Genomic DNA, 27,032 nt, shown 5'->3' on the forward strand with positions numbered 1-27,032 from the left:
TTGCGATTTCACCCAAAAGCGCAGTACAGCCTCTTCGTCGCTCGCGTAGAACGTCTTCCCCACGTTCTGAGCCCGTGCGCAGAAGCGTCCTCCCTTTTAGGGAAGAAGGGAGAGAAGAAAAGGCGCGCGCGCTCCCTCTTTGGGGAGTAAGGGATCGTAGGAGGGAGAGAGGGAGGCCAGACATATTGGGGAACGCTCGGGGCCGGCGCTGTTGACTCCCCGGCCGCCGCCATCTGTGGCCGAGAGTCGCGCCTTCGCGAGCACTCGCCGCCGCCGCCTGTCCCAGCACCACCGAAAGGACAAAAAAGAAAAGGATGATTCGGATTTGACCCCTCGTCGTCTGCTGCACCGCTACGTCCGTCGTCCCCACCCCGTAGTCGAATTTCGATCGTCCACGCTCGTGCACCGAAAGGATGCCGTCGTTGCCACCATGTCTTCCACACTGAACCGCCCCTGACACACCGTCGCCTACGAACACAGGTCTGTGTTGGATCCTCTACGTACAGTCCCGTTTATTTCGGCCGATTTGCTTCCTTCAGTTTTTTTGCTACACCTGTCCCTGATTTCCTAGCCCCTGGTTCTGGAGTTATTACTTTCTGTTACATCGCGAATTACCTGGGAAATCCGAACCGCGTTCCAGTATGTTTCGGAAGCCCTCGGTGTTGTGTGAGTCGTGCCTATCATCTACTGTGCCTATCGATAGAAGCGTTCGCCCGTAGTCGGCGCTCCGGGTTTAGGCCTAGCGTAAGCAGCTCTCCCGTATTTTTAACACCCCAGCCTTTCGTGGCCCGAATCCTAGCTCGTACTCTTTGAAGCAAGGGTAAAACGATGAAAATACGACTCTTCGGCAGTTCCGTTCAGAATGGAAGGGGTATCTCCCACACATCCCGTCGAAACCTATAGTACACCTACGCTCTCCCAAGGGTAGTCGTAATTAGTCTAATTGACGTGTGTACACGGAGCCATGCACTATAGGTGTGATGAATCATTTTTTGATGACCCGTGGTCGATGGTCATTTATGATTCACGCGCCGATAGGGAGAAAGGAAGGAAACATCTGCCGCGCTGTCTCTTATAGAATTTTTTATAATACTTTGCGAAGATCACTGTACAGGCGAGACCGTGGTTAGTCGATGATGACGCCTCCTTGCGTTAGGAGTACGTGATTCAACGAAAGTTGACCGAATTTAATTTCGTGTGGGAAACCGGGTATATTTAATTCGGGAAGTATATTGCGCCCGTTTTCTCTGGTAGTCACCGCGATGTGATGCGAAAACATATGGATCTTTCGGACTGCCGAACGCGCGTCGCCGCCTCACCCTGCTTACCGGCATCGTCGTATTTTTGCTTCTCTGTAGAGATTGACCTTGCTTACGCAACTAACTGATGTTTCCAGGCAGAGTCAGACTGACGTTACGTGGGCAGGCGCCTTTCTTTCGCCAGCCGTCGCGTAACGCCGCTTTTGCCCGCATGTAAGCTTCCCGTCTGCGACGCTGTCCTTGAATTTGTAGTCCCGCCCGCCCGTCTCTGAAATGTGTGTGTTAATTTCACCGTCCCCCAAGTTAGGTTCGCCTGTTTATGACTGTGTTGTCGCTTGCTGTAGGGTAAGGTGGGCCTGGATCGAGCGGATTATCGGACATTGCTGTTCTTTGCCAAACAGAATCGGAGCTTTCGGGAGCTCTTTTATCGCCATCCCAGCCGCCTACCTACCCACGCTCGATTCGCTCTCTCCTTTTTTTGTTGTTTCGTTTGTTTCAAAGATGGCGGCCTTCACTGCGGCGCTCGTACGCTATGCAGAAAAAATGGCTTCTCAGGGGAAGGGGATGCATTAACTGTTTCGTCGCGCCGCATGACTCACGCGACGGCGAGTGACCGAGTCGGCTTGCGCAATCGACTCGATTTGGTCGTCTCAGTGTCGCCGTATCGCTAGCGAACGTCTTCTAGCAGTACGAGTGAAGGAGCGAACGAAAGTTTAGGCTTAAAGAAAACCCGCATTTTCGCTGCACCGTTTGTGTAGTAGGTGGGAGGCGTTTGCTTCTTTTTGCCATACGGTTGTTATTGGGGTGGCTTCTTTTTCTCCGTTTTGCCTCGATTTCATCTTATTTTACGAATGAGACGATGTCTTGTAGCGTAACGCTCTGAATTTTTATGTTCTTTCGAGGGTGTCGATCCGATCGTGTTGTATTTGCTCACCTCACATGCGGATTACATGTCAAGGCCGTGAAACTTGTATGTGGATGACAGCTGGCTGGATCTCTTTTGATTCTCATGCTTTCTTTCGGAGTGTTTCGGACAAGATCTATTTAGAACATTTCATTCTTCGTGCCCTTGACAAGCATTAATGCATATGTTTATGTCACAGTATGTATGCACATCACTCAGTGCGATATCTCTGAGGTCTTCTACGTGTTCACTTTGTGGTATCTTCGTCTTACATCACAGTTTGGACGATGTTGCATTAGCTTTTTTTATAGTGTTTTACCAAATAGTAATTAAGCCACTGTAGCATTCCTTAGAAGTCACTTCCGATGTACCGCTGGCCAGAAATTTATCATGCTGTCTCCAGGTTTAACACCTCGGATGAATTCTTGCTCTCATATTTAAATACCCTATTTCTTCCCTATGGGAATGAGACTAAATGAATAAAAATAATTAATTAAATGAAAGCCAATTATGGTTATTTAAAATGACTTAACAGCTGTTTGGCAGTTAGGGGCCCTCCTTATTGCTGTAATTTTGAAAGGCAAAGGTTAATTCTTTTTCACAACTGTAGCCCTAGAATTCAGTGAAAACATTTAAATTTTAATTTTGTCTTCATCTCCCAGATGCTCTGATAATGTATGCAGTATAGATGACAACGAGAAGGCATAGGGAAAGTTAAATGTCATGTTTAATTGAAAAGTAGCAATAATGCGGTTAAAGAAAACGAACGTGAGTTGAAGGGTAATTTTGAAAAGAGTGGGAACCAAACCTACATATCCCCCATTATTCATGCGGTGCTCTACCGAATGAGATAATGTAGTGTTCACACTATAACTTGCATCTTCTTTCTCGGGCAATTGAGCATGCGTACGAGATCAGCCCTGGGAGTGTTGAGCAGTACACTGCTCATGGCCGTGGCAGCGAATGCGTAACGTCAGTTTTCAACCACAGGCGTCGCGTAGTAAATGAGCTAAGTATCAGGCAGTTAACCAATAAAATTCTTACGTTACCTCGTGGCATCAAGAGTGCTAAATTATACGTCCAAGTTATATTTTTGCATACAATTCATTTCCATTTACCTTATCATTCCGATTTTGTATAAACTTAACAATCAACCTTCCCTGTGCATTTCTTAGCTTCAATGTCGTTTTCTTTGTACGACTACCGCGTTTTCTCGCCTATAACCCGCCTTCTCAACAACGATTTGTGGAAAACGTTCTAAAGTGATACCAACGTATTGCCGCGAAGCTAACTTTTTTGCATAGCTGTGAAGGACTGCCGTGAAGCCACCTTTGCAGACCAGAGTTTTGTGTTGTTCGTCTCGATTTAAATTTAAAAAAATATTTGTGGGGGTTATGCGCGAGAAAATACGGCATGTGCGACAAAAAAATCTAGCCCCTCAGATTTCTTTATTCTTTTCACACTCCGCTTATGTGTATTTTGTAGTCATAGATGACATGAATTTGATGACAGGTGTTGTTCCACGTGGTTTTGGCTTGGTGATGTGTTAGATTAGAGTAAGTAAAGCGCAATGCTGTGTACGTACAAAATAAAAAAAAGAAGTGGAAATTGTTATTTACAACCGATGAATCACACAGACAAGGAGGTCATAGAGGAAACTAACTGTGTCTATGTGTATGGTTTGATTTGAAGTGTGTAAATAATAACGAGAAAGAAAGTGAAAGTGTATAAAAATACTTGCCACAATTCGGAGACAAACTCGCGTCTTCCACATCATATGTGTGACGCTTATTATATATGCCTGTTAGGGTTCTCACACCTCTGACAAGTTAAATCCTACTTGTGCATATATATGTCGTCAGCGTATTTACATCCGTTTCTCATTTACTTATAATCTGTATACTTTATTTAAAGGTATGGGTAATTTATTCTACCTTTTTTTCTTGTCCTCGGGATTTCGTGTGGCTTTAAGCGATAAATGTGCAGAAATGGATGCAGCAGTATACGCAAGGCATGCAGCGCTTACTTTGATGACTCACCGGCATTGTACGTGAACACGTAGGTCAGGACTTAATTGCAAGGCGCATGCAGTGAGACTGTGTAGGTCTGCGATTTTTCACTCTGTAATTATACCTGAATATCAACATCTCATTAATTTTTGTTCTTATTGTACGTGTAATCTCTTTTGCTCGTGTGACATTACTGGCCTATAATGGAACACCACATAGTCACTAGTGGAAGCCAAAAAGCATGAACATTACGCTTCTAAAAGACTAACAAACCAAAAAAATTATGTGTTATGTGCTTTGAACGATTACCATGACACCAACATCATTCCCACAATTCAAAGAAAAAGAAAAATGAAAGTTATAACTTCTATGTTAGCAGGCCTCAGAGAGAACATTTACAGTCATATCTCGCACATCTATTTAATAGGTTTGGCACCCAGCCAAGGTGGCAATGCAGTAACATGAAAATTTGGATTTCTGACGAAAAACACTATGCAAAGTTACCATTGGCGTAGCCAGGGTAGGGAAGAGAGTAAGTAGACCCCTCCCCCCAAATTACTAAATTTTGCATGAGTGTTTATACATGCACACGTACGAACACATGCACAAACATACATACATACAAAGTGGTTGAACCAATCCCCCCCTCCACCCTGAAAAAAATTTCTGACAATGCCCCTGAAGGTTACCCAGTCTTGAGCCCTCCGCAGCTGTTTCACATATAGCTTCTACATTGTTTTGGGATGTTGAACTCTGTTGGTTCACTGACCATCCTCAATTATTTACTCATTTTGCCATTTCTCACGTGCAGGCCGATCTCCCAGCCATCTGTGCCCACCTCCTCGCCCCCTGTTGATCTTGAGAGGAGGTGGCCATGTCGTCTGTGAAAGTAGCAGTGAGGGTGCGGCCCTTCAACAACCGCGAGACGAGCAGGGACTGCAAGTGCATCATTTCTATGAGCGGAAACACGACAGGTGCGTACGCTTTGCTGTCACTATCAAGCAGCCTCAAACCTGCTTGGAAGGGTGTGTGATGTGTTGGCGAACATTGTCAATAACTTTTTTGTTTCAGTGGATTCATCTCTACAAAACAATGACAGTTGTTAGGATACTATATCAGAGTATATATCCAAGGAGCAGCTGTTGCTTGTCTATTATTCAGCCATTGAAAATGTGCTATTCTTTTCCTGAGTGGTATGAAGTGTGACACCATCCTTAGAGTAGTTAGCTTCTTAAAGAAAGGCCAGGCAACAAGCATAGGTTCTGGTTGAACATTGCTGTCCTTGTAGATCCTCTCATATCAGTACATTTCTTTTGTTATGAAACAACAAAATTGCTCTTGTAAAGTGTGAGTTACTGTTTCCGACTACACTGAAATACTTTCTCTTTTAAGTAGCTGTATGGTAGCAAGCATTCATTATGTATGTGCAGCACTAATACTGTTCTTTATGCAATATTCTTTGTGTTCATTGACTCGGTGATTGTTGCATGGTATCTGAATAGATGTAGTGCTTTTCAGTGCTTGTTCTGTGCTGTATGTTCCAACAATTTTCTCGGCTCATGAGGTAGCACTCTTTATTACTGTTTGTGACAAGTTCATTTGACCTACTACTGCATGATATTGAGGACTGGGCTATGTTTTGCAGCAATCACAAATCCCAAAGCACCACCTGGTTGCAAGGAAGCCGCAAAAAGTTTCAACTATGACTATTCGTATTGGTCCCATGATGTGAGTTTACTAACTGGCTTTATTTTGTGCTCTGTAGAGGGAGCTGCATGCTCGAAAACTGAACATTTAAACTGTTTAGGAAACGTGAAGGCATGTTTTTTAGATATTTGTCAAGAAACACATGCTCAAGTCTTGCGTACATATCTATACTAATGATGCCATCGCAGCAAGTTAGAAGTTAAAATTTTGCAGAGTTTATTGAGTGTATTACACAGACACATGAAGCTAACAGATGATGAAGCCAAGTAAGGCATAGGAGACACTTTGTACTTTTTAATTTAATTGTAAATATGATAAGCTGAAAGGAAATTCTTCATATGGCGGTGACTAAAAAAAAATGTCTCCTACTTATTTAGCTTGTTAGAGCATTTTATAGATGACAGAGGAATTGTATTCTGTTTTGTGCTATTTTACATGTGGAGTTTCAAAATATGATTATCGTGGGGCACAGCACAACTTTACCAGAACCATGAGGGTCTGTTGGTAAAATATCGCATTCTATTTCCCATTCGCTCTTGTCTGTCTCACATCTGCCATGAACAGCATGATGAACTTAATTATTGCCCATAAGAAGTAGACGCAAATGAATAAAATGAAAGACAGAAATGTAGTTACCACATTTTACAGATAACTGCACTCTAGGTTGTTGTCGAGTGCACTAGTCACGTAAGAAAAAGATATTTGTGACCCAGATTTGACACTCTGACATTTTTGTTTACAGCCCACGGATGTGTATTTCGCTTCTCAAGACAAAGTCTACGATGACATTGGAGAAGAAATGCTCTTGCATGCCTTTGAAGGGTAAGGGAAATATTCACAAGCAGTTTTTAAAGATGCTCTTCTTAGTCCCAAAGCATGAACAAAACTAGGCTAAGATTTAAAAAAAAGGGAGGAGAGATTGGCATTACACATGTCCTTCTTTTTTTCATTTGCACTGTTGAAACCCTTAAAATGAACTTTTAACTAGCTTGCCACTCACCATAGCTTTCCCTGTGCGACCACTCGAAACATAAGCTTTCATGTGGCTAAATGCGTGCGGTGGTTTTCTAATTTCGTGCGGTGGAATTCAGCCATCACTTATTCGGCACAATCGTTTGAACACACTCATTTTGCGTGACAATTTTCTACCACATAATACAGATATACTCCATGTATGGAATGTTTCTTCATTCGGAACATTTACATCCAGACATTGTTTTTGGGATGACTAAGGTAAAAAAAAATCTCGTACCGGCTGTTTGAAGAACAATTTACTGGCTACAAGCTAGACAAAAATTCAGGGAAAGACAAAGGCTTGAAGTGAAGAAAAATTGTTGAACAGGGAATATTGCTGGAGCCAAAGCTTCGACAAATGGACTTGTCTTCACCAGGGCAGCAACAGTTGCTGTTGGTTGCTGCCCTTATAAAAACAAGTCTGCTCACTGAAACGTTCGTTCATGGGACGTTCTCTATGAAAAAAATTATTCATATTCACTTTTTTACAAGCTTGTAGCATGCATGCATTTGCATAAAAATGCTAATGTGGCTGCCTTACCTGTCACGTTTCTTGCAGTATTTCATGTCGTATCAATTTTTCCTTACCTGCATCTAACACCGCAAGGTATGCCTGAAAACTTAACGGAGACACGCTTTTCTTCTTTGGACAGGTACAACGTGTGCATCTTTGCCTACGGGCAGACGGGTGCAGGGAAGAGCTACACCATGATGGGGCGGCAGGAGGAAGGGCAGGAGGGCATCATCCCGCACATCTGCAAGGACCTCTTCCGCAAGATCAAGGAGGACGTGTCCGAGGACATGCTCTACTCTGTCGAGGTGAGAACAAGGGAACGACTCCCTCTACTCATGACCACAGGTGTTGCCTGCGGTGCTTTAAGCAGCATCGTCCTTATTGTAGATGTAATGCACTTAGACTTAATTATAATGAAGCAGCAACAGACATGAAAGTGACATCGTTATATTAAAAAATTTGTAATAAATGTATACTCATAAGTGTACCTATGGCAATACTATTCTTTTTTTACTTCATTGTATCTGTGTTGATTATATAGAGGTTTTACTGTAATATCCAGTGATTGTACGTATTAGTAACGGGGAACTTGTAAAGAAGCAAAGGATGGATTTTAGTGCCCTAACAGCCCCACAAAGCCCAGCACGTGTGTTCATCATGGAGAGTTTTCAGCGCGCACACAAAAAAGGCACAAGGGAAGTGTGCACACTGAAAACTTTCCATAATGAATTCCCACAAACTCTCCCAGTTTTCTGTGCTTTTACACCAACATGTGTGTCTATATATATGTATATATATATAAATAGTATGCATGCATATGTGTTTTCGATATGCTGAGTTAGGTGCCTTATAATTTAGAATAAAGCATTATAATTTCTTGAACCTAACACAAACCGTGGCACTGCTTTTTATGCATTAAGTAAAATTTCAGTTGTTGATTTTGGTATCTTGCACGATACCAAAAACACCACGCTTGCTGTGAGAAGATGCTTAATAAGCGAGAAAACGTGCAAAAAGAAAATACAGGTGGCGACGCCACCTTGGAATTCTCGCACCATTTGCCGTGACGTCACATATTTTTGATGGCGCCTGCTTGGGCCTACGTAGTTCCTAATCGGTTAAATCGAAGTACATTGTCCTCTGAGGGCACCAGAGACTTGACATAACGTGTTTGTGGAAATTTTGTCGAGCCAGCGGCGCCAAAATACGTTAAGTGCTCTTTGAAACCTTTTACGTGACGAATTACTAAGTTCGGCGTGAAATTTAAAAATGAAACTTTGAACTACACAAGAGTTTTCCAAGCACACTTTATCAATCTAAACCAATTCATTGTTTCTCTTTAGTGTCCCTTTAAAGTGAAGTGGGCTAAGTACTTCACAAGTAAACAAGCATTTCTAGATTCTTGGAAGGACGCTTGATATTTTCGCAGATCTTACTGCTAGCCTCAGGGACACTGGTAGGGTAAAGAGAGTTTTAGCACAACCAAGCCATTGCAATGTGTACATACAAATGGATGTCATTTGTATTGCCTCTATAGGTTGAAAATCATAGCAGTTATAAGTTGGCGAGTATGCGGGTGTTCACTTTTTATTGTCTATTATATAGTGGTATATTCATGGCACGCATCACTCTGCAAAGCAATTTACTGAAACAGAAGTTATCCGTGTTATGTCTTCCTACCTTGCTGCTATATGAAATGATTGAGAGATCTTAATTTAAAATCCAAGGGCATTCGTGTAGTCTTTGGATTTATAATCGACCGTGGTCACAACTATGCGCCTTAATCTTTCATTGCGATGAAAAGGTGCTTTTTAAAGGGACATCTTTCATAGCGATTAAAGGGTGCTTTTTAAAGGGACATTTGATTGACTGAATTGTCTTCAGTATACTAGAATACATAGTGTGTCAAGGAAGAGGAATTGTATGGGAAGGGCTAATTTTTAGTAGTGTAAGTCATGTGGGAGACCTATTAAAGGGCCTCTATATATTCGGGAGCCAAGTGGGCTACATGACATAGCTGGCATTAGGGGTACATCACACTTGTGGCCACTAAATGGTAAAATTTGCTTTTTACAAAAAAGATGTGAAATGGGTATCAAGAAACTAACCCACATTGCTTTGGTTTGGTACTTGGGTGGGCTCCAATGCTCCGGAAGATGATTCCCCCCCCCCCTCTTTCTTTTCTTAATGTCTTGCTCTGCTGATTTTAGGCCAGAAAGTAATACTTTTCAGAGCCCACTTCGCATTCTTCTCATTTAGCACTATGCAAAACTGTGCTACTTAGTCGTATAGGATTCTATGTTTTAGTGAGAAGAGAAACATTTATATAAGTTCGCAACTACCGTCTCCTCTCCCTCGCCTAATTTTCATGCATGCGTGAGAGACTCAAACCAACCAAAATAAACCGAAGCACCAGCACTGTTGTTGGTTAATTTTCAAGCTCCATTTTGCAAGCGCAGCACTCAAATGATGAAATAAGTGGTCGAAACGTTCAGCGGGTGTGGGAAGTGAGGATAGGAAAGGAGAGCAGGAAACAATGGGAAGCAGAGGCGAATAAGTGGTTCTGCTCCGCCCCTTTCCTCAACCTCTACACTGTTTTGGCCGCCGTCCTGGCTTTGTGCCCAACTGGTGTCTTGGCCGAGTGCCCGTCGCGGAAGTGTCATTTGCCGCTTGGCGTCTGGTCTCCCGCCGAGTGTCAAAGGAACGCTGCCTTGGCTCCTTTGTGCCCCAACTTATTGTTGCTCCCTTTGAGCATTCTTTCTCTTCATTCGCTTGGTTTCTTTTTTTTTTTTGTCAGCTTTCATTCTTTTCATTTTTAAATGGTGCTCTATTGTTCTGCAGAGTTCCCTTCGATATGTAAACTAACGCAGTAGAGGCACTTCTTAAAATTAGAGCACACAAACTTTTTGACAAAGGCAACTTTTTTTCTTCTTAATAGCCCAGATAATTTCTTAGCATACTCTACACTCATTCTCCTCCTAAATGCGTCCGTGCACCAACTTGCTAGTAAAGTTTTAGGCCTATGTAGTTTGGTGGAGGAAAAAATTAACGCAGAGAAAAGGTTATCACAATGCCAATGTTTACCAACACCATTGTGCTTTGTATCTTTTTTTTTAAGGTTTTAGGCATCATCAATTTGAGTAGCATGCAACATAATAATAAGAATGCTTGGACTTGTAAGCTATGTACTTATCTCTTTGAAACTTCTAGATTATTAGGAGCTAAGTCTTCTATTGGAATGACCTCGCAAATGGAATATTAGTGCTAGAGTGGTCAAAGGCATGAAATTTAGCTTGTGCGTATCCATCTCAAACAAGTATGCTGCAGTGTCCTTTTCTTTATTATTTATGGGGGTGCATTCACTTTCAAACCTGGGATCTTTGCTACTTCACGTGAATGTTATTGCTAAGCTGTTACATGGAATCGGTTTTGTGATGAATGTAAATGCTCGGTCTTAGAGTGTGGGACTGGATATCTATTTTGGTTGCAGTGGTGACATAGAATTAATATTACACGCAGCAGCCACCTTTGACATGGAATTAGTATTCCGTGCAGTAGGCATCTTTCATGGGACATTGTGAGGTAGAATAGCTTCAGGCTTGAAGAGTCTTTTCTCTCAGGTGAACTGATGCTCTTATATCCACTAGATTGATTTTATCACCAAAGGCTTTAAAACTTTCTCCTTTCTCCTGTTTGACTGTGAGACACTGGAAGAGACCCAATGTCACTTCACGCCGGTGCTAACTTTACGTGGACTTTTGACAGGTGAGCTACATGGAAATCTACTGCGAGCGAGTGCGGGACTTGCTGAACCCAAAGAACAAGAACAACCTCCGAGTTCGTGAGCACCCCCTGCTCGGTCCCTACGTGGAGGACTTGTCCAAGTTGGCCGTCACCTCCTACCACGACATCCATTCGCTCATGGACGAGGGCAACAAGGCCAGGTAAACATGCACATTGTCTTCTATGCTATTTCTAGGTTCGAAATCATGAAATTTTTCTTTCAGTAAAAAAATCATTCCAATCTTGACATACCTTACCAAATACTAAATGACAAGCTTTGGATGACACCAGATGCGTGGCTATTTTTGCCCTAATAGTGCAGAATCAAAGTCACAGTAATGCAAGACAATGTAAATGCTTTGGGGCTCCTGGAGGGATGGGACTGCTGGAATTTGTTTACTACGTCACAATGGGATGTTCATTGTCTTTGTGGTTGAGGCTGACAAAGTGGGTCGCATGCACCCTCTGTTGGAACACTATCAGCATAAAATAGAGTTTGTAGGAATCCATCAAGAAAAATAAATTTTTTTTTTACTATACAGTTCTGAAACTTGACTAAAGTTAGATATAGCTTTATATGTATGAACTGCCTATGAGGTGTGTTAAGAAAATGTGACATCATTTTTCTCAGCACAAGGTTGCAGGATGACTCCGTTCACAAAGACAGAATTCATAAATGTCCATGTTCTTAGGTTTCAGCAAACTAAGAAATAGCGCAAGGAAGTCAATGCCAGTGCAGAGCTTTTTCGCGTAACTTTGGTAAAACTATTCAATTTCATAGTCAACCAGATCCCACTGTGTGAGTTGCTTCATATACTTAAAGGTGTCTTCACCATCACCGAATGCAGGACTGTAGCAGCCACCAACATGAATGAGACCAGCAGCCGCTCGCATGCTGTGTTCACCATCATCTTTACCCAAAGGAAGACTGACAAGGATACAGGGCTTCGCCACAGAAAGGGTAAGTTCAGAATTGTGTAGCTTGCATGCAGCAGTGTTCTGATTGGAGGAATATTCCCAATCAGACTTTGTAGTTTGTTGAATATGCATAAAAGTTTATGTAAAGGTTACTGCAAACATTTTTTTTCTCACAAACTTGCTATTTCTGACATAATTTTTAGCAGCCAAGGGTTTGGTGAAAGGTTACGTGGCGAGGGAATTCATGGTAGAAGAAAGTGAACACCTTGCCATTGCAGAAATGTAAAGTGTACATCATTGTTTCAGTGTCTGTATGTATCACTAAGTCACAAAAGAAACATGCATGGAGACAATTATTATATGTGCACTGAATGATGTAATGTCCCTGATTTGGCCAGTGATCTTCCAAAACCCGGGTACAATGGCACGCACTTGTACAAATGTGGTTTTAGGACTTTGTCATAAATTGCGTGACTGCATAATATTGTTATGGCATTGTCGTTCACTGCATCTGTTGTATTTTCGTACCTCAGGTGAGCAAGATTAGCCTGGTGGATCTGGCAGGAAGCGAGCGGGCTGATTCCACAGGAGCTCAAGGCACTCGGCTGAAGGAAGGCGCAAATATCAATAAGTCGCTTACCACTCTGGGCAAGGTCATCTCAGCACTCGCTGAAGTGGTAAGTTATTTGACTGTTTTTCTTGCTTTCAATTTCTTTCACAGCATCTCATTTGGCATCGGCCTGCTGCGCGCTGAGTCGTGCACCTGAGGACTTTCAGTAAAGCTTTGCATACATCCATCCATTGGTATTATTCGCTTACCTTACAGGCACTTTCTATGAGTATGACCACTAAGGGTCTGGTGGTTGTTGCTGTCTGAAAATTGAGAAATTAGGTGCTTGTATCGACTTCGTGAAATGATTTTACGCTACCATTGTCATTTCTCTACCAACCATTTACGGAATCACTGATAACCATGTTGGGGAATCGCTAATGTGAACCATGATATTGCATACCTTTCTCCCCTCTTAATAATATCAATAAATTATAATTTATTTGTCACCAATTTGATTATTATTATTTGCAATTCAATTGTTTACTTAAAATTTGTAATGCACGGATACACAGGTCAGATTTAGAAGGCGGCTGTTTTTTTTAATGCTGTTCTACTCTTTATATTCTCAGAATTGAGGTCCCTCTGTCAGTGTTTTCCACGTTTTTAGAATGCTTTAACATTCTTCCACATCATTTCTTTCCGCATGCGTCTGATGTGAACCAGGCGGTGAGTAGTTTTGCAACGATTCTGATCTCCCTTTTCTCTTGGATTTTTATGTTGCATCATACTAGATGCATTGTACTTCTTACATCACACATGGCACATCTAAAATGTGCAGTTTGATCAATTCAGGCTGACAGAATGACATGACTGTGAAAAATTTTCAAATTCTTTACTAAATGACTAGCACTTCATTTACTCACAGGCGACCAAGAAAAAACGCAAGGGAGACTTCATTCCCTACCGGGATTCAGTTTTGACCTGGCTTCTAAGGGAAAATCTAGGTATGTTGATAAGACTGTGAATAGGTGCACTTTTTAGTGCCCCTCATTAACGGTCGAAAGTGAATTAATTGACCACATGAATTTTGTGCTTCAGGTGGCAACTCAAAAACAGCCATGATTGCAGCCATCAGCCCAGCCGATATCAACTACGAGGAGACACTAAGCACATTGAGGTAAGCTTTGCAATGCAATGCCCAACTAGCATGCAGAACACAGCTCTGTGCTGGTCACCTTCATCAGCAGCTTTTAAACATCATCTTATGAACTGGAACCCTTAGCTACATCATGACTCCCAAGTACTCACTCTTAAAACCCCTTTATACTGTTTGATGCTTAAAGGATACCTAACGTGTGCTGCTTCACATAGTGAGCTCCATTTGCTGTTCTGTTGCATGTTAGGGTGTCTGGCAACATAGAAGATAAGGAATGCCCAGAGTTGTCCTGGATATCTTAAAATAGATAACAAAAAATCACAAGATCATGGGTGAAGCTATCAGAAAATGGAAAGAAACAGTGGGGAAAAACAATAAGTGCTATTCGCATTTTGTATGACGTGTGTGCCAACTTACCTTAAAAGATTTAAACTGAAGAATTCTTTGAACAAATTCTATTTCTACTGCTGTCATGGAATGCCTGGTAAAAAAATTTTGTGTGCAGTGGTGTTTATGAAGGAATGCGAAGCTTCATTCCATGTTCAGATACCAAACTAAAACTGCTAGCTATTGTAGATAATATGAAAACTAGCTCATAGTTGTATAATACTGGAGGTCCCAAGGATGTCAGTCATCACTAGTGGGCAGGGGCGTAGCCAGAAATTTTTTTTTGGCGGCGAATCAGCCATACTTTATGTATGTGCGTGCGTGCATTTGTATGTGTGTGCACATATATATACGCAAGTAAGATTGAAAATTTTGGGTGGGGGGAGGTGTTTGAACCCCCCCAACCCACCCCCTGACTATGCCCCCTGCTAGTGGGACTTCCCGTGCTAGTAAAGCGAGTAAAAAATACAAAATAAACACGAAGCAAATGAAGGAGAGCAAATATTAAAAGATACAAATATAACTGAATCGGAACACAATACACTTTAAAATGTTCACAGATGGATGTTGTTTATTTATCTGTTGTTTCTATTCTATTTTATTTTGCATGCACACTTATTCGAGAACTCGGTCTTGTCACAGTGCAGGGAAGCAGATTTTTCTCGGGGATGGAAATTTTGCTTACATTGTGGTGATGAGTGGTTGCGATGACCACTTTATCGTTTGTTGTAAGTCATTTGTACATAGGTCATTTGTATGTAGGTCATTCGTACGTCGATCATTCATACAAGGGTCATTTGTACATATGTCCTATGGAGGTGGTTCATGTGAAGCAACTTCTTTGTTGATGCATGCACAATGCAGGTATGCTGACAGAGCGAAACAGATAGTCTGCAAGGCTGTCATCAATGAGGATGCCAATGCTCGACTCATCAGGGAGCTCAAGGATGAGATTTCTCGTCTTAAAAACCTGCTCCTGGCTGAAGGGATCGACGTTGACGGTGAGCTTCCTTCTTGTTGTGCTTGGTTGCAGCCATGTAATGCTTTCATTGTTACTTAAACCTTACTTGTTGCACTGATTGCTGAACAATGGAATGATGTAGCAGCATCAACTTATGCCACTTGTTCTGTTGCATTTGTAAACCAGCCCTACAACTGCCATTTTTGTGTCCTTAACATACTTCATAAACAAATTAGACCCTTATTTGCTATCCGACCTTACACTTATGTTTAACTCTTTATTATTTCTGTGCCCTTGTTGTACGTGTGTTAAGGGCATGTAGACAGTTAGGAAACCAACAGATAAGGACAAGGTTGGTGCGTGGATACTTATAGCAAACAGTAAAAGGTGCAAAAATGAAAGACCTGTGGCGACACTGCCGTGAAGTTTCTGCACTAGCTTGCAATGACGTCACGGATTTTGATGGCACTTGATCGGGTCATGTTATTTAAGCTTTGTAGGCTAAAATGCGGTAGCCTGTAACGTGCATTATCTAACTGAGTTTTGATGTGACATGGCAGCTGACGACAACATGAATGTGGAGACTGGGAAGCGGAAACCGCACCTCTCCGTCTCTGCGGCCTCGGAGAATGCGATAGAACAGCTGCAGGAATCCGAGAAGCTCATTGCTGAGCTCAATGAGACCTGGGAAGAAAAGCTGAAGAAGACGGAGGCCATACGGCTACAGAGGTGAGCTGTCGTATTGGCTTGTCTTGTCATTAGCATGCGTACAGTGCAGAAATCACGTGAGATTAGAAGACTCATCAAATGTATACATGCTGTAGGAAGGGTGCATGTAGATAATGAAGAGACGTGGGGATGCTGATCTCTTTATTGCCATGTACTTACTTTTAGTGTAAAGTGTGTTGGGAAGCAACCAACTAGATCTAGAATGTTTCTTCTTGTGACCTTTTTGGCTTACGACTTGTGCAGTCACTTCACTGGCGACATTATATAGCAACTGATCGAAGTTTTCTTTTGGAACAGAAAGCCTTATGTCACTTCTTCTCTTAGTAATCTCTCTCATCTAAGTGGGCAAATTCATCCTAGAGTGTGTTCCTTTTTTTGTCCATTCACAGGGAAGCCGTTCTAGCTGAAATGGGTGTAGCTCTCCGCGAAGATGGTGACACTGTAGGTGTCTTCTCCCCTAAGAAGGTAAGACTTGCTTGAAACTCTTTGTCTTAGTACAAATCCTTTATCATACCACATAAGAGACATTAAACAGCAACACATTGTAAAATTGAGCATGATAGCCATCAGAATTTGTTGCTGGGCTGCTTGGTTCATCCTGATAGCAGTGTTAAAAGTGAAATTGCACGCACATGTATTTGTGCTCTTTATGTTGTCGAGTGTGATGGTTTCTTTCGTGCATGTGTGGAACCTTGCAACTAACTACTCCCATATGGTTCACATGTTTGTGAGATGCTACATTGCTTAGATTGCCTGACATATCCTATTTGATTTTGTACATAGTACATGAATTTAACTTGACAATTATTACATTTAACATGTGTGGAGTGTGGGGCTGTGCACATTCTTGTGCTGTTGTAATAACTTTTGTGTTGCAAATTATTGACCCGGTCATCTAAAAACTTAATTGTGGTTGCTTTTGCATTAATAACTGCATCTAATAATTTTTTCCACAGACTCCTCACTTAGTGAATCTTAATGAAGATCCACTGATGTCTGAATGCCTCTTGTATTACATAAAAGATGGCATAACAAGGTGAGCAGTGGTTCATACTACTGTGAAATTGTCTTGTGACTGCACTTGAAGCATGTTTATACACATAGCCTGAAAACCACTGGTATGACGTCAAGCATTACAAAGCATGTAGTGCCCGTGTTGACTGTGAACCCCAGCCTTTATCCCCACCCTGACTATTCTCCCTGATTCTCCCTGACTATAGTGTTTCCCTAAAGTGTGGCTGTGTAGAATGTAAGGATTTATGCTAACATCTGATTTGTCTAGTTTGAAATAGACTTTTCTTTATATTACTACAGAAAATGGTAGGAGTACAAGACAACGGTTTTTGTAGTGTATTGACTGTCGTGCATAACCCCAGGACCATCGTGCCTGAATATGTGGTGCACATGGGAGCAGTTGCATAAAAGAACAGCCTTTTTATGGAGCGTATACCTTCACATTTGAGACTGGTTTCATAAGAACTGCATAGATGTGCAGACTTTTGAGAGCATGGTGATATGGTCAGCACAACCCTAGAGAATGAATTGTCACACGCTCTCAGTGCTTCAAACTTTCAAACTTCATTGAATGAATTCTTTAGAGAGCTGTAATATCATCGCTGCTGTTAGCAAATTTGTATGGGTGTGTTTCAGCCTTCAGCAGAGCATGTGTTCACCCATTCAAGCGTACAGTGAAGTTGTGCTAGTGTTAAAGCATGCAGTGCGCAGCATAATTGTACTTAAGATTATTTTGCTTGTTAAGTGGAAGTTATAATTGTAAATGTTTCTTCTACTCCCCTTTCTTTTTTTTGCAGAGTGGGAAGGCCAGATGCGAATGTCGCTCAGGATATCAGACTTAGTGGCTCTCAGATCTTGAATGAGCACTGCTGGTTTGAAAACAATGAAGGTATTTCAACAGAAATACTATTATTTTTCGTAGTTCTTGCGCAAACCTACTCTGTGCCCTTGTAACCTGCCCAGTACGACTTTCATTATGACTGCTTTTGTCTACTATGTGCACGCTTGTTGTGTGGCACGGTTAGCTTTTTACTAGCACCAACTATAGTACATCTAGTTGGAGATCCTTAGAATGATAAGTGAACCGACAACTCTCTTCTCTAGGTGAGCAGTGTTCATATCCTTCAGAGACGAGCTTTATATGCTTATAGCATAGAACTAGCACTCAATCATATCTTGTCTATATGTCGGTGGCTCGTATCAAGGACGCCTAAGAGCACCAGAACAGCACCACTTAGTGCATCTACGCGTCCATGCAGGCACAGTCACTCTGTACCCATGCCAAGGAGCCCTCGTCTATGTCAATGGGCGGGAGATTGTCGACTCCATTCGACTCAAGACTGGTTCTCGAGTAATCTTGGGGAAGTCTCATGTGTTCCGGTTTCAGCATCCTGAGCAAGGTATCCCTCTCAATGAGTCATCCTATCCTATAGACATCTTTCTATGTCACGCGCGAAAGTTATATTTGTTGTATTTCTATTCCACTGCTCTTGCAGCACGAGAAAGCAGGGAGCGGAAGTCACCGGTTGAGATGCCAGAAAGTAAGTTGTTCTCTTTTCGATATTCTGTTATTTTAATTTAGCGAATTATTCTGTTCCTCTACAAAATGAAGTATCATATGTGGGTAAATAAAAATGGTTTAGATCTATGAGTGGGTCTAAGCTTTATTCACACCATAGCATCTTCATGATACTCGTTTTTAAATCTCTCCCAGTGTTGGTGCACTGCTTGTTGTTCATTGAGTGGACATTTTGCTGCTAATAGGACTATCATCTTCGGGCAGAAGAGTGTTCCATGTCATGCAGTCAGATGTGTTCATTATTCGTGGTTCTGTTGCAGAGTCCCAACCAGACGAGAGTGACCGCCTAGAGATGTTGACCTTAGGCAAGAAGATGGATGACTCTGTTTACTCTAATGGTAATCACTGTTACCTTATCAGTTCTTGTTACTAAATGCAAGCATGTCCCTAGTTGAAATGGTTGACTGCATGTTTTTCCACTTCTTCAACTTATCTGACATGCATATGCATGGAGGTGTAAGAAGTTACACTCATTTTTAAAAACTATTTGTGTTATATTTAACAGCACTGTTTTGTTATGCATTTTATGAAGAAGTGAAGGTCTTAGCATTATAACCGGTATAAGCTTTTAAGTTTAGTAGGAAAACAATTCACACCAACTCTGTAAGCCGTTTTGCTCTGGATGGGGTAAGCATATTTGACAGCGTTGTGACATGTGGCATTATCATTGCATAAAGTTAAGTAAGATTTGCTGCATTAACCATTGTGCTGGTATTAGTAATTGAGCTTTTCTTTGACTCAGGTAGAGTGCTGCGAAATTAACAAACCTAACGACGCTCGTGCTTTGTTGTGGCCAGGTGGAGAGCCGGTCGATTGGTCCTTTGCACAACTGGAGCTGCTGGAAAAGCAGGGCATTGATCTGAAGCAAGAGATGGAGAAGAAGTATGTGATGTTCTTTTTTTTTTCTTGCCTTTTGCCATAGGTGTCATAGCCGCTCACATTTTTGTCTGAACGTCTCACACACACTTGCGCTATTTCAGGCTTTTAGCTTTAGAAGAGCAGTACAAGAAGGAAAAAGAAGAGGCTGATCAGCAGTTTGAACAAGAGAGAAAGGTGAGGCTATGTAGATGATTTTGATCACGATCATCTTGTTACCATCATGGCAGGAGGAAGTTTTACTACATAATTCTCGTGGCAAATGGGCAAGGTTATTGCCATCAAGAGCCCAACACCTCAAGTTTCTTAGTACCCTCATATTTAAGGTTTCCTTTACACGCTACACGTCACTGAATCGTGCATGTATATTCTTTAATGTCATAGCAATGAAGAAAGCTATAGCATATGCAGTAGGTTTATTTGCCAATTGTGATATCGATAAAAATAGTTATTTAACAGCTAAAGGTTTCGGAAATGCCTCTACGAATGTTAATACTCATACATTACTTATAATCTTTTTCTAACTTTCTTCAGAATTGTGTGCTATCTTGCTGTCTTGCCATTTATCTAAACTGCTGTCTATCTAACTTTAGGTTCATTTTACACAAGCCAGGTGCTCATTGCAACACTGATAGCATAAGGGCATTTTTCAATACTGGCATGATGTGACTTTAATGGCATTACTGCCTCATAATCCTTTTCTTTCGAAATGAATTTCAGACATATGAGGCTCGCATCGAGAGTCTGCAGCGACAGGTAGAGGAGCAGTCGATGATTTCCAGCATGTACAGTGCCTGCACTGCAGACGAAGCAACCACTGCTGAAGACGACGCTGTCTGTGAGTTATTTTGCTTCATTATGCCTTTCAGTAGCAAACTGGAAGAGTGTCTGGTTTATGAGCATATTTAAATGTTAAGCATCATCTAAGCTCATCAAGGTATCCCTGCAAGCAAACGTTTTTTACAAAATGTGTCGCTTACATAAGTTGCAACAGTCACCATATTTCGTCGCTGCTTTTGTAATGGCTAATGAGCTACATTTTGTACATGCACTACCTGATGCACATTTGTGCCGCATAACAAAGTGGGCAGCACTGACTGCTGAACAAAATCTGGTGGTGTGAAATATTGTAAGGAAAATGAGCATGAACACTTTTTTTTGTGAAGCACTGTAATTGCACTTAGCGTATATATATGTTTTGGCCATGATTGTAACATGTAGACAGAGACTTTCAAGTCCTCAAGTTGCTGGCTGCGGCAGACATAATTCTTTCAATTGTATGCAGAGATATATAGCACTCACAGATGATGACAAAGAATGGGGCAGTAAGACTGATGACAGCATTGACTTCTGCACTCTTCTCTTTTCTTGTCTGTCTTCTATGTGATATTGCGATATATATCTGCATGTTACATACACATGTCAAGCCAACTGGTATCTTGTCAGCTCGTCCTCGTGAAGGCTTATGAGTACTTGTTAAATGGTATCTGTAAACTCTTCATACACTCTACCTGCTGCTTCTGCATAGGGCTATTGCTGTCTGTGCGTGACCTGTGCATAGTGCCCCTGTTTGTTTAACTCCAGCCTCTTTATTTGTAGTATGCAGACATGAGCAGCAATATCTTTTTGTCAGTATTGCAAGTGCATTAGTTTGCACCACGTTGACAGAAAAGTCAGGCAGGGAAGTTATCTTGCAGTGTTGCCTTGCCCAAGTTTTGCTTTCTACCATAGCTGCCACACTTATTGGGCGAGCACAGCCCACTGAATAGCAAAAAGTGAGACTAGCTGGTTTCACTTTTGTGATGCCTCATTGTGCTGGGATGCAAAATTAGTACATCTTGTGTGAGCTTCCTCTCAATTTATGTAACACAAGCGTCACTGTTTTTGACAAAACTTACGCAGTTGACCAGCCTTGGAGTGACCGGGAATACCAAGTCGCCGCGTGGGCCTTTCAAAAATGGAAGTACCACCAGTTCACATCTCTCAGGGACGATCTCTGGGGCAACGCAATCTTCCTCAAGGAAGCCAATGCCATCAGTGTGGAATTGAAGAAGAAGGTGATTATTGTCAATAATTAAAAGCAACTTTCTCTTCTTCCAAGGGGACCTCGAGGCAAAACACAATGGCCATTTATATGTATCGATAAAGTGTTATTTTAGTTAAGCGTCCACCTTCGTTAATTTCGTGGTGATGGGTGGATCATTAAGCGAAAAGGAAGGGAAAATTTCAGTCGCGCTAAGTTCATGCCGAAACCCAGTGCTTGTATGTCAGTGTGACGTGACAGATCCCAAAGCGTTTTCTCGTACTTGGCCATTGTGGAACAGTAAAACCTTTGAAGTTTGCTAGTTGCAGTTTTATGCTTTTTTCTAGAGCTGTGCGAATAGCAAAATTTTGGGTGCGAAGCGAATTTGAATAATAAAGATTGAGTGCGAATCGAATTGAATAATTTCGAATAATTTTCGAATATTTCTCAAACATTTTTCGAATAATTCGAAGTGAAATTACAGGAAAAGTTGCAGAAAATCCCTAAGTATGTTCTTGTGAGATAGCAACTTGAAAGTGTTTCTTTTCACTAGGTTGATGAAGCGCTGGTGGGGTCATGTTTCATAGTTGCCTTTCTTATCAAGAATGAGGCAATGTAGAGGCCGAATTGTATTTATGTACATGATTTGGTGCAACCAAAGTGTTGCCGACAACACTTTACACGTGATAGGCAGAGATGCCATTTCCTCAGCCTCTCCTCCTCTTTCAACTTCTGTGGAAGGCCAACTGATGTGGCAGACAAGGGTGTGCTCTCTTCAAGTCCGGAGTTCCAAATCTGCCTCGTAGACGTCGATATATAAGAACATCTGAAATTTTGGATGCTAAAAAGCTTCGGCGTCCAATTTTTCGGACTTCCTGCCCAAATTTCAGGTCCAAAACAGCATTAATTGAGCCCCCAACTCTGCCACATCTTTCATCTCCATATTGGAACCAGCGTTTTCTTGAGTTGATACATTTGCGACCGTAGCGGAGCTTGAAAGGCAGCTTTGCCGCAATACGAGGGTGTGATGAGGTGAAGCATATTGAAAATATAGGGACCACTTCCAAACTGACGTCGACTGTCTCTTGGCTAAGTTCGACCGTAACGGAGCTTGAAAGGCAGGCAGCTTTGCCGCAATACGGGGGTGTGAGGAGGTGAAGCATATTGAAAATCTAGGGACCACTTCCAATCGGACGTTGTCTCTTGCCTAAGTTCGACCGTAACGGAGATTGAAAGGCAGCTTTGCCGCAATACGAGAGTGTTATGAGGTGAAGCATATTGAAAATCTGAAGGGGTCACTTTCATTCGGACGTTGACTGCATTTGTCTTTGGGAAGTTCGAATAGTTCGAATAGTAAAATTTCAGTGCGAATCGAATCGAATAGCAAACACTATTCGAAAAATATTCGAAATTTCGAATATTCGCACACCCCTACTTTTTTCTTAGAATACAATGTTGTCTGTTTGTACCGATAAAAAGTTAACTGCAGTAGAGGAGATGCCATCAAAATGCATAATGTCACAGTGACTAATGCGAGAATTACATGGTGGCATCACCACCCATATTTTTTAGCCTTTCTTGGCGTACACTTACTTTATTGATGTCGTGGCAGGCCACCTTTTTAATACAGCTTAAATCAATTTTCTCTTCCGTCTTCCTTTAGTGAGCTCGTTTCAACATGCCTGTGCAGCTGACTCATGTGACAGTGTGTAGCACATTATGGGCATAGTACATAATCAGTGATACTCGTGTTATGAACATTTTGATAGTACTTACACAAGCCCTCTGTCTAAACTCCCGTCTGCAGGTGCAGTTCCAGTTTGTCCTTGTCACAGACACGCTGTACTCGCCGCTTCCACCAGACCTGATTCCTCGGGATGAAGCGGACGAGTTTTCAGACCAGGAGCGGCCCTTCCCTCGAACCCTGGTTGCCGTCGAAGTGCAGGACACCAAGAACGGAGCCACCCACCACTGGACGCTTACCAAACTCAGGTTGGTGCTACCTCCATTGTTAAGGCACCCATTACATGGCAGTGATCTTGTGTTACCATTTCACCATGGTCAGGGTCACCAACATGAACGGTTTGCAAAGACCTCACTGGAAGCTGTGCTCTGGGTCGATAGCGCATGTTTTTTTTTGTGTGTGTGCTGTACCTGTGGCAAATCATGCTGAAGCTGTAAGGGCCAAGGCGGAGGGCACCACACTGGCACATAATTTGCTGAAAATGCAAATTTTGTGTGTCTTTGTTTCGAAGTGGCCAAACTAGACAACCAAGTCAGAGTACCTTGCATGTTATTCGTTTCCTGCAATGAGCTTTTACAAGACACACTCTGAGTTCGTGCGTAAGCCTAGGTTTCCAATTTGCTGCATGCTGGCTGGATATATGATTTGAGTGCCCTGACAGAAACATAATGGTGGCAAGTGCTGCCAGGCTTGTTTTTTCTGCTTTTCTCTTGCATCTTCATGTCTTGAATCTGAAGATCCATAGCTTGCGGTAAAAAAAAAAATCACGTATATTTTGAAAATTCTGCATATCGCCTGAAATTATTATTGGATGTATTGCTCCTTCATTACTGTCTTAACCATACTAGCTTGCACTTTAGACAATGTCACTGACACTTTAGGGCCCTGGTTATCACATCAGGCTGTAAGCAGCACTTGTTTTTGGGCATGCATGTTTGACTGTAAAATGACAATACTTCAGTAGGCGCACTTGTCCTGGTTATGCTGTTCCTCCAGCCTAACCAGGGATGTGCGGGTAACGCCTATGGTTCTCACTCGCTCATTAACATCAAAGATTTCTAGATCAAAATGTAGCACTTAATTGACACATACATGAAAGGGCATTGTTCAGGACGATAAGAAACAACTGAATGTCCCAAAATGGAAAAATCGATAAAATGAAAGATAACTCAAATTTCCTAGTGCACCATGCAAACGTGTAACTGTGAGGAAAAACGTGTCAAATCTCCAAACTTGTTCTCACAATATTTTTTTTAATATGCAACCAACGTTAAAGCACTGATGAAGTTTATATAGTACACAAGATAGTTTGGTCCCATATGATATACCATGTCTTCTACTCGCTTCATAATGATTGATTGGCCACATGTGGAGATCGTGATGGTTTCAGCATAAAACAAAAAGTAATAATTAGAGCAAGTACCAGGTACCCATGTGGTGACCTGGCATTGATCAAAATTTACAACTGTGCCATTTGGGAAGAAAAAAAGAACTCAAAAGTGTTGAACTGCTTGGGTGGTGCAATGCCGGCATGATTCATACGAGCCAAATGAATGTCTGCCGTCCACTTGTAGTAGAGTAGTAGTAAGGGGTCGCCTTTTAGCGCTGTCATCTTAATACATATTTATTTGCAGTACACCATGTGCCTGGCATATGATTTAGTTTTGCGAATGCTGTCAAAATGCATTGTCATCAAGTACCAGAAAAATCGTGACTTGTGTGTCATGTGAAAATGGCACCTTACAGGCTGTGGTCTTGTTTTGTTAAATAGGCTGAATCAGGCCCGTAGCCAGGAATTCTTTTCGGGGGGGGGGGGGGGGCACTTGCTGAAAACCTGGATCCCTCGCCTTCATCTCGCAGCCCCTTTCCCTTAAGATGGGATAAATAAAGTTATTTCTCTCTCTCTCTCTCTCTTGACTATTTGAGAAACACACCTATTTTCATAATTTATTTATGGTAAAAACACGTACTTCACCAAAATATCGGGGGGGTCCCGGGCCCCTAGGGTCCCCCCCCTGGCTATGGGCCTGGGCTGAATAAATATTTGCGTGTCATCATTATTTGTAATATGTGCTGCTGATTTTTCATAGTGTGGTAAGATGCTCTTTAACTTCTTACTACAGCTCAGTGGAACTTTTTTATATTTTATTTATGTATAAAAATGTTCTTCTTATGGGTGCATTTTCACAGATAGAATTATGCATGTTGGCTGTAGAACAACTATAAGATATTGCATGTGATCTTATGATCTAGCTTGCACTTCAATGGCTTGCACCTCAATTGTAGACAAACCTACTGCAACGTTTGTGGTGTTCTGTTTTACATTGTGTTAGTATGCTCTTAAATTTATTGTGAATGGGCTTGTAGCACTGTAGCTCAGGTCCCGTCTCTTGAAACATGTGATGTTGAATTTGCAAGTTTTTCTATATATACTTCTTTGCACGGGGTTTGCAAGCTATGTATATGATTGTGGGAATGGGCCAGTGGTAACTTTTGTCAGACTGGTGGCCCCAGGTGGCGACATAGTGCGCAACACACCTTTGAACAGTAATCTCATTGGCTGAATCAATTTTTATTTGAAACACCATTTCATAATGGCTGCACAGGTCCGGCTTGCACACATGCTACTATGCACATGTTTGAATAATAAGAACAACCAATGCTAAGTGGCCTTCAAGGTTCTCTGTCTGCAGTTGGGGTTCAGCCACAGCTCTTCTTAGCAGTATGCTTCACTGCCTAGTGCCGCATGCTATGCCATAATAATGCTAGGAGAAGTCTACTTACGATGCTGAGCACAAGAAGTTCAGGTATTTATATGCCATGTATAACAGGTGACACATGTTCTTATATATTTATGTACATCACAGCTACAGGCTGTTGGAGCTCTCGGAATACTGATACTCATGTCTGGTAAAGTTAGGGGCAGTTTATCAAAACTTAAGCCTGTTAACAAGCTCCATGTATGTGTTACCCACTTGTATACGCTGTTATGTAATGCCTATGCTGAACCAGATAGTCAAATGCCAATTGGTACTGTACCAATTCAAATGCCACCTGTAAGCCAACCTGTGTCTAGGAAGTGCATTAAGGCTGGTCACTTGTGTCGATCGCTTTTATAATTGTGCTGCTTCCAAAGGTTTACGAACGTATTACTGACCCCGCAATGCTTCAAGGAGAGAACATTACATCATGTGTGCAATGGTTTCACTGTTACAAAGAAATCTTCGCAGGTTTCTCTATGCTCTTTTGCCGAGTTGACAGCTGTCACTTAGTTCAGAAAGAAAACGGTCAGAGCCACGTGCTGTGGGTGTACCAAAAACTGGAAAGTCGCTTGACTAGCCAAACCTCGGGCACTAAAACGTTAGTGTAGCGGGGTGGCAGTAACATTTGAGAGCACTGTCTGGCGCGGCAACTGACTGGCGCACCTCGATGCCCCCCTCTCCCGCCTTGCCCCACCCCCAACCTGTAGACGTCGCCTGGAGCTAATGCGCAATGTGTACAATGAGGACACCTGGTCCCCCGGGAGCCCCGAATCTCGGGAAGACCCGCTGCAGTGCTTGAGCACGTCAGCTGCCCTGGGCCTGTCCAGTCTCATCCCTTCCAAGACAAGGTCATAACATGCACTACGCTGCTGCTGCTGCTGCCATGCGTTTTTCACTGCATTGGCCCCCCTCCCTCCTTTCTTCCCTCGCATAACTGTTGCGGTCAACGTTCCCACCGTTTTTGCATTGACCTCTCGTTTGGCTCCTCTTCTGTTGTTCTCTTCGTCTGCCTATGCAAAACTCTCCCCATTCTCTGCACAATGCTTTTGTACTCTCTGCTTGTTTGAATCGGGCTATCGGCGTCGCTCCTGCCGTCGGCAACGGGAATGCGCATTGTACTGCTAGCCACAGCTCGTTGAT

The 27,032-nt window shown here is 42.2% G+C and overlaps 1 protein-coding gene across 4 annotated transcripts in view; it reads left to right on the plus strand.

Moving 5' to 3' along the window:
• Positions 1 to 231: 231 nt before the first annotated feature.
• The window catches only part of LOC119389973 (kinesin-like protein unc-104), a 55,275-nt gene continuing 28,474 nt past the window's right edge, over positions 232 to 27,032 (plus strand). For 2 of the 4 annotated variants that reach the window (XM_049414601.1, XM_049414602.1), the window contains exons 1-23: positions 233 to 480; positions 4,984 to 5,146; positions 5,818 to 5,900; positions 6,622 to 6,701; positions 7,547 to 7,712; positions 11,173 to 11,351; positions 12,039 to 12,155; positions 12,647 to 12,785; positions 13,587 to 13,665; positions 13,760 to 13,838; positions 15,069 to 15,205; positions 15,726 to 15,894; positions 16,284 to 16,359; positions 16,851 to 16,930; positions 17,706 to 17,797; positions 18,168 to 18,308; positions 18,405 to 18,449; positions 18,748 to 18,825; positions 19,285 to 19,369; positions 19,468 to 19,540; positions 20,084 to 20,201; positions 21,266 to 21,420; positions 23,194 to 23,378. In XM_049414601.1, coding sequence (XP_049270558.1) covers positions 5,047 to 5,146; positions 5,818 to 5,900; positions 6,622 to 6,701; positions 7,547 to 7,712; positions 11,173 to 11,351; positions 12,039 to 12,155; positions 12,647 to 12,785; positions 13,587 to 13,665; positions 13,760 to 13,838; positions 15,069 to 15,205; positions 15,726 to 15,894; positions 16,284 to 16,359; positions 16,851 to 16,930; positions 17,706 to 17,797; positions 18,168 to 18,308; positions 18,405 to 18,449; positions 18,748 to 18,825; positions 19,285 to 19,369; positions 19,468 to 19,540; positions 20,084 to 20,201; positions 21,266 to 21,420; positions 23,194 to 23,378 — 2,456 coding nt within the window. In that variant the 5' untranslated portion in view covers positions 233 to 480; positions 4,984 to 5,046. Of the gene's footprint in view, positions 481 to 4,983; positions 5,147 to 5,817; positions 5,901 to 6,621; positions 6,702 to 7,546; positions 7,713 to 11,172; positions 11,352 to 12,038; positions 12,156 to 12,646; positions 12,786 to 13,586; positions 13,666 to 13,759; positions 13,839 to 15,068; positions 15,206 to 15,725; positions 15,895 to 16,283; positions 16,360 to 16,850; positions 16,931 to 17,705; positions 17,798 to 18,167; positions 18,309 to 18,404; positions 18,450 to 18,747; positions 18,826 to 19,284; positions 19,370 to 19,467; positions 19,541 to 20,083; positions 20,202 to 21,265; positions 21,421 to 23,193; positions 23,379 to 26,599; positions 26,741 to 27,032 lie in introns of all 4 variants that reach the window. The other 2 variants (XM_049414600.1, XM_049414599.1) reach the window with 2 other exon arrangements.

Source organism: Rhipicephalus sanguineus, chromosome 4 (genome assembly GCF_013339695.2).
Source record: "Rhipicephalus sanguineus isolate Rsan-2018 chromosome 4, BIME_Rsan_1.4, whole genome shotgun sequence".
In the NCBI taxonomy this organism is placed as follows: Eukaryota; Metazoa; Arthropoda; class Arachnida; order Ixodida; family Ixodidae; genus Rhipicephalus; species Rhipicephalus sanguineus.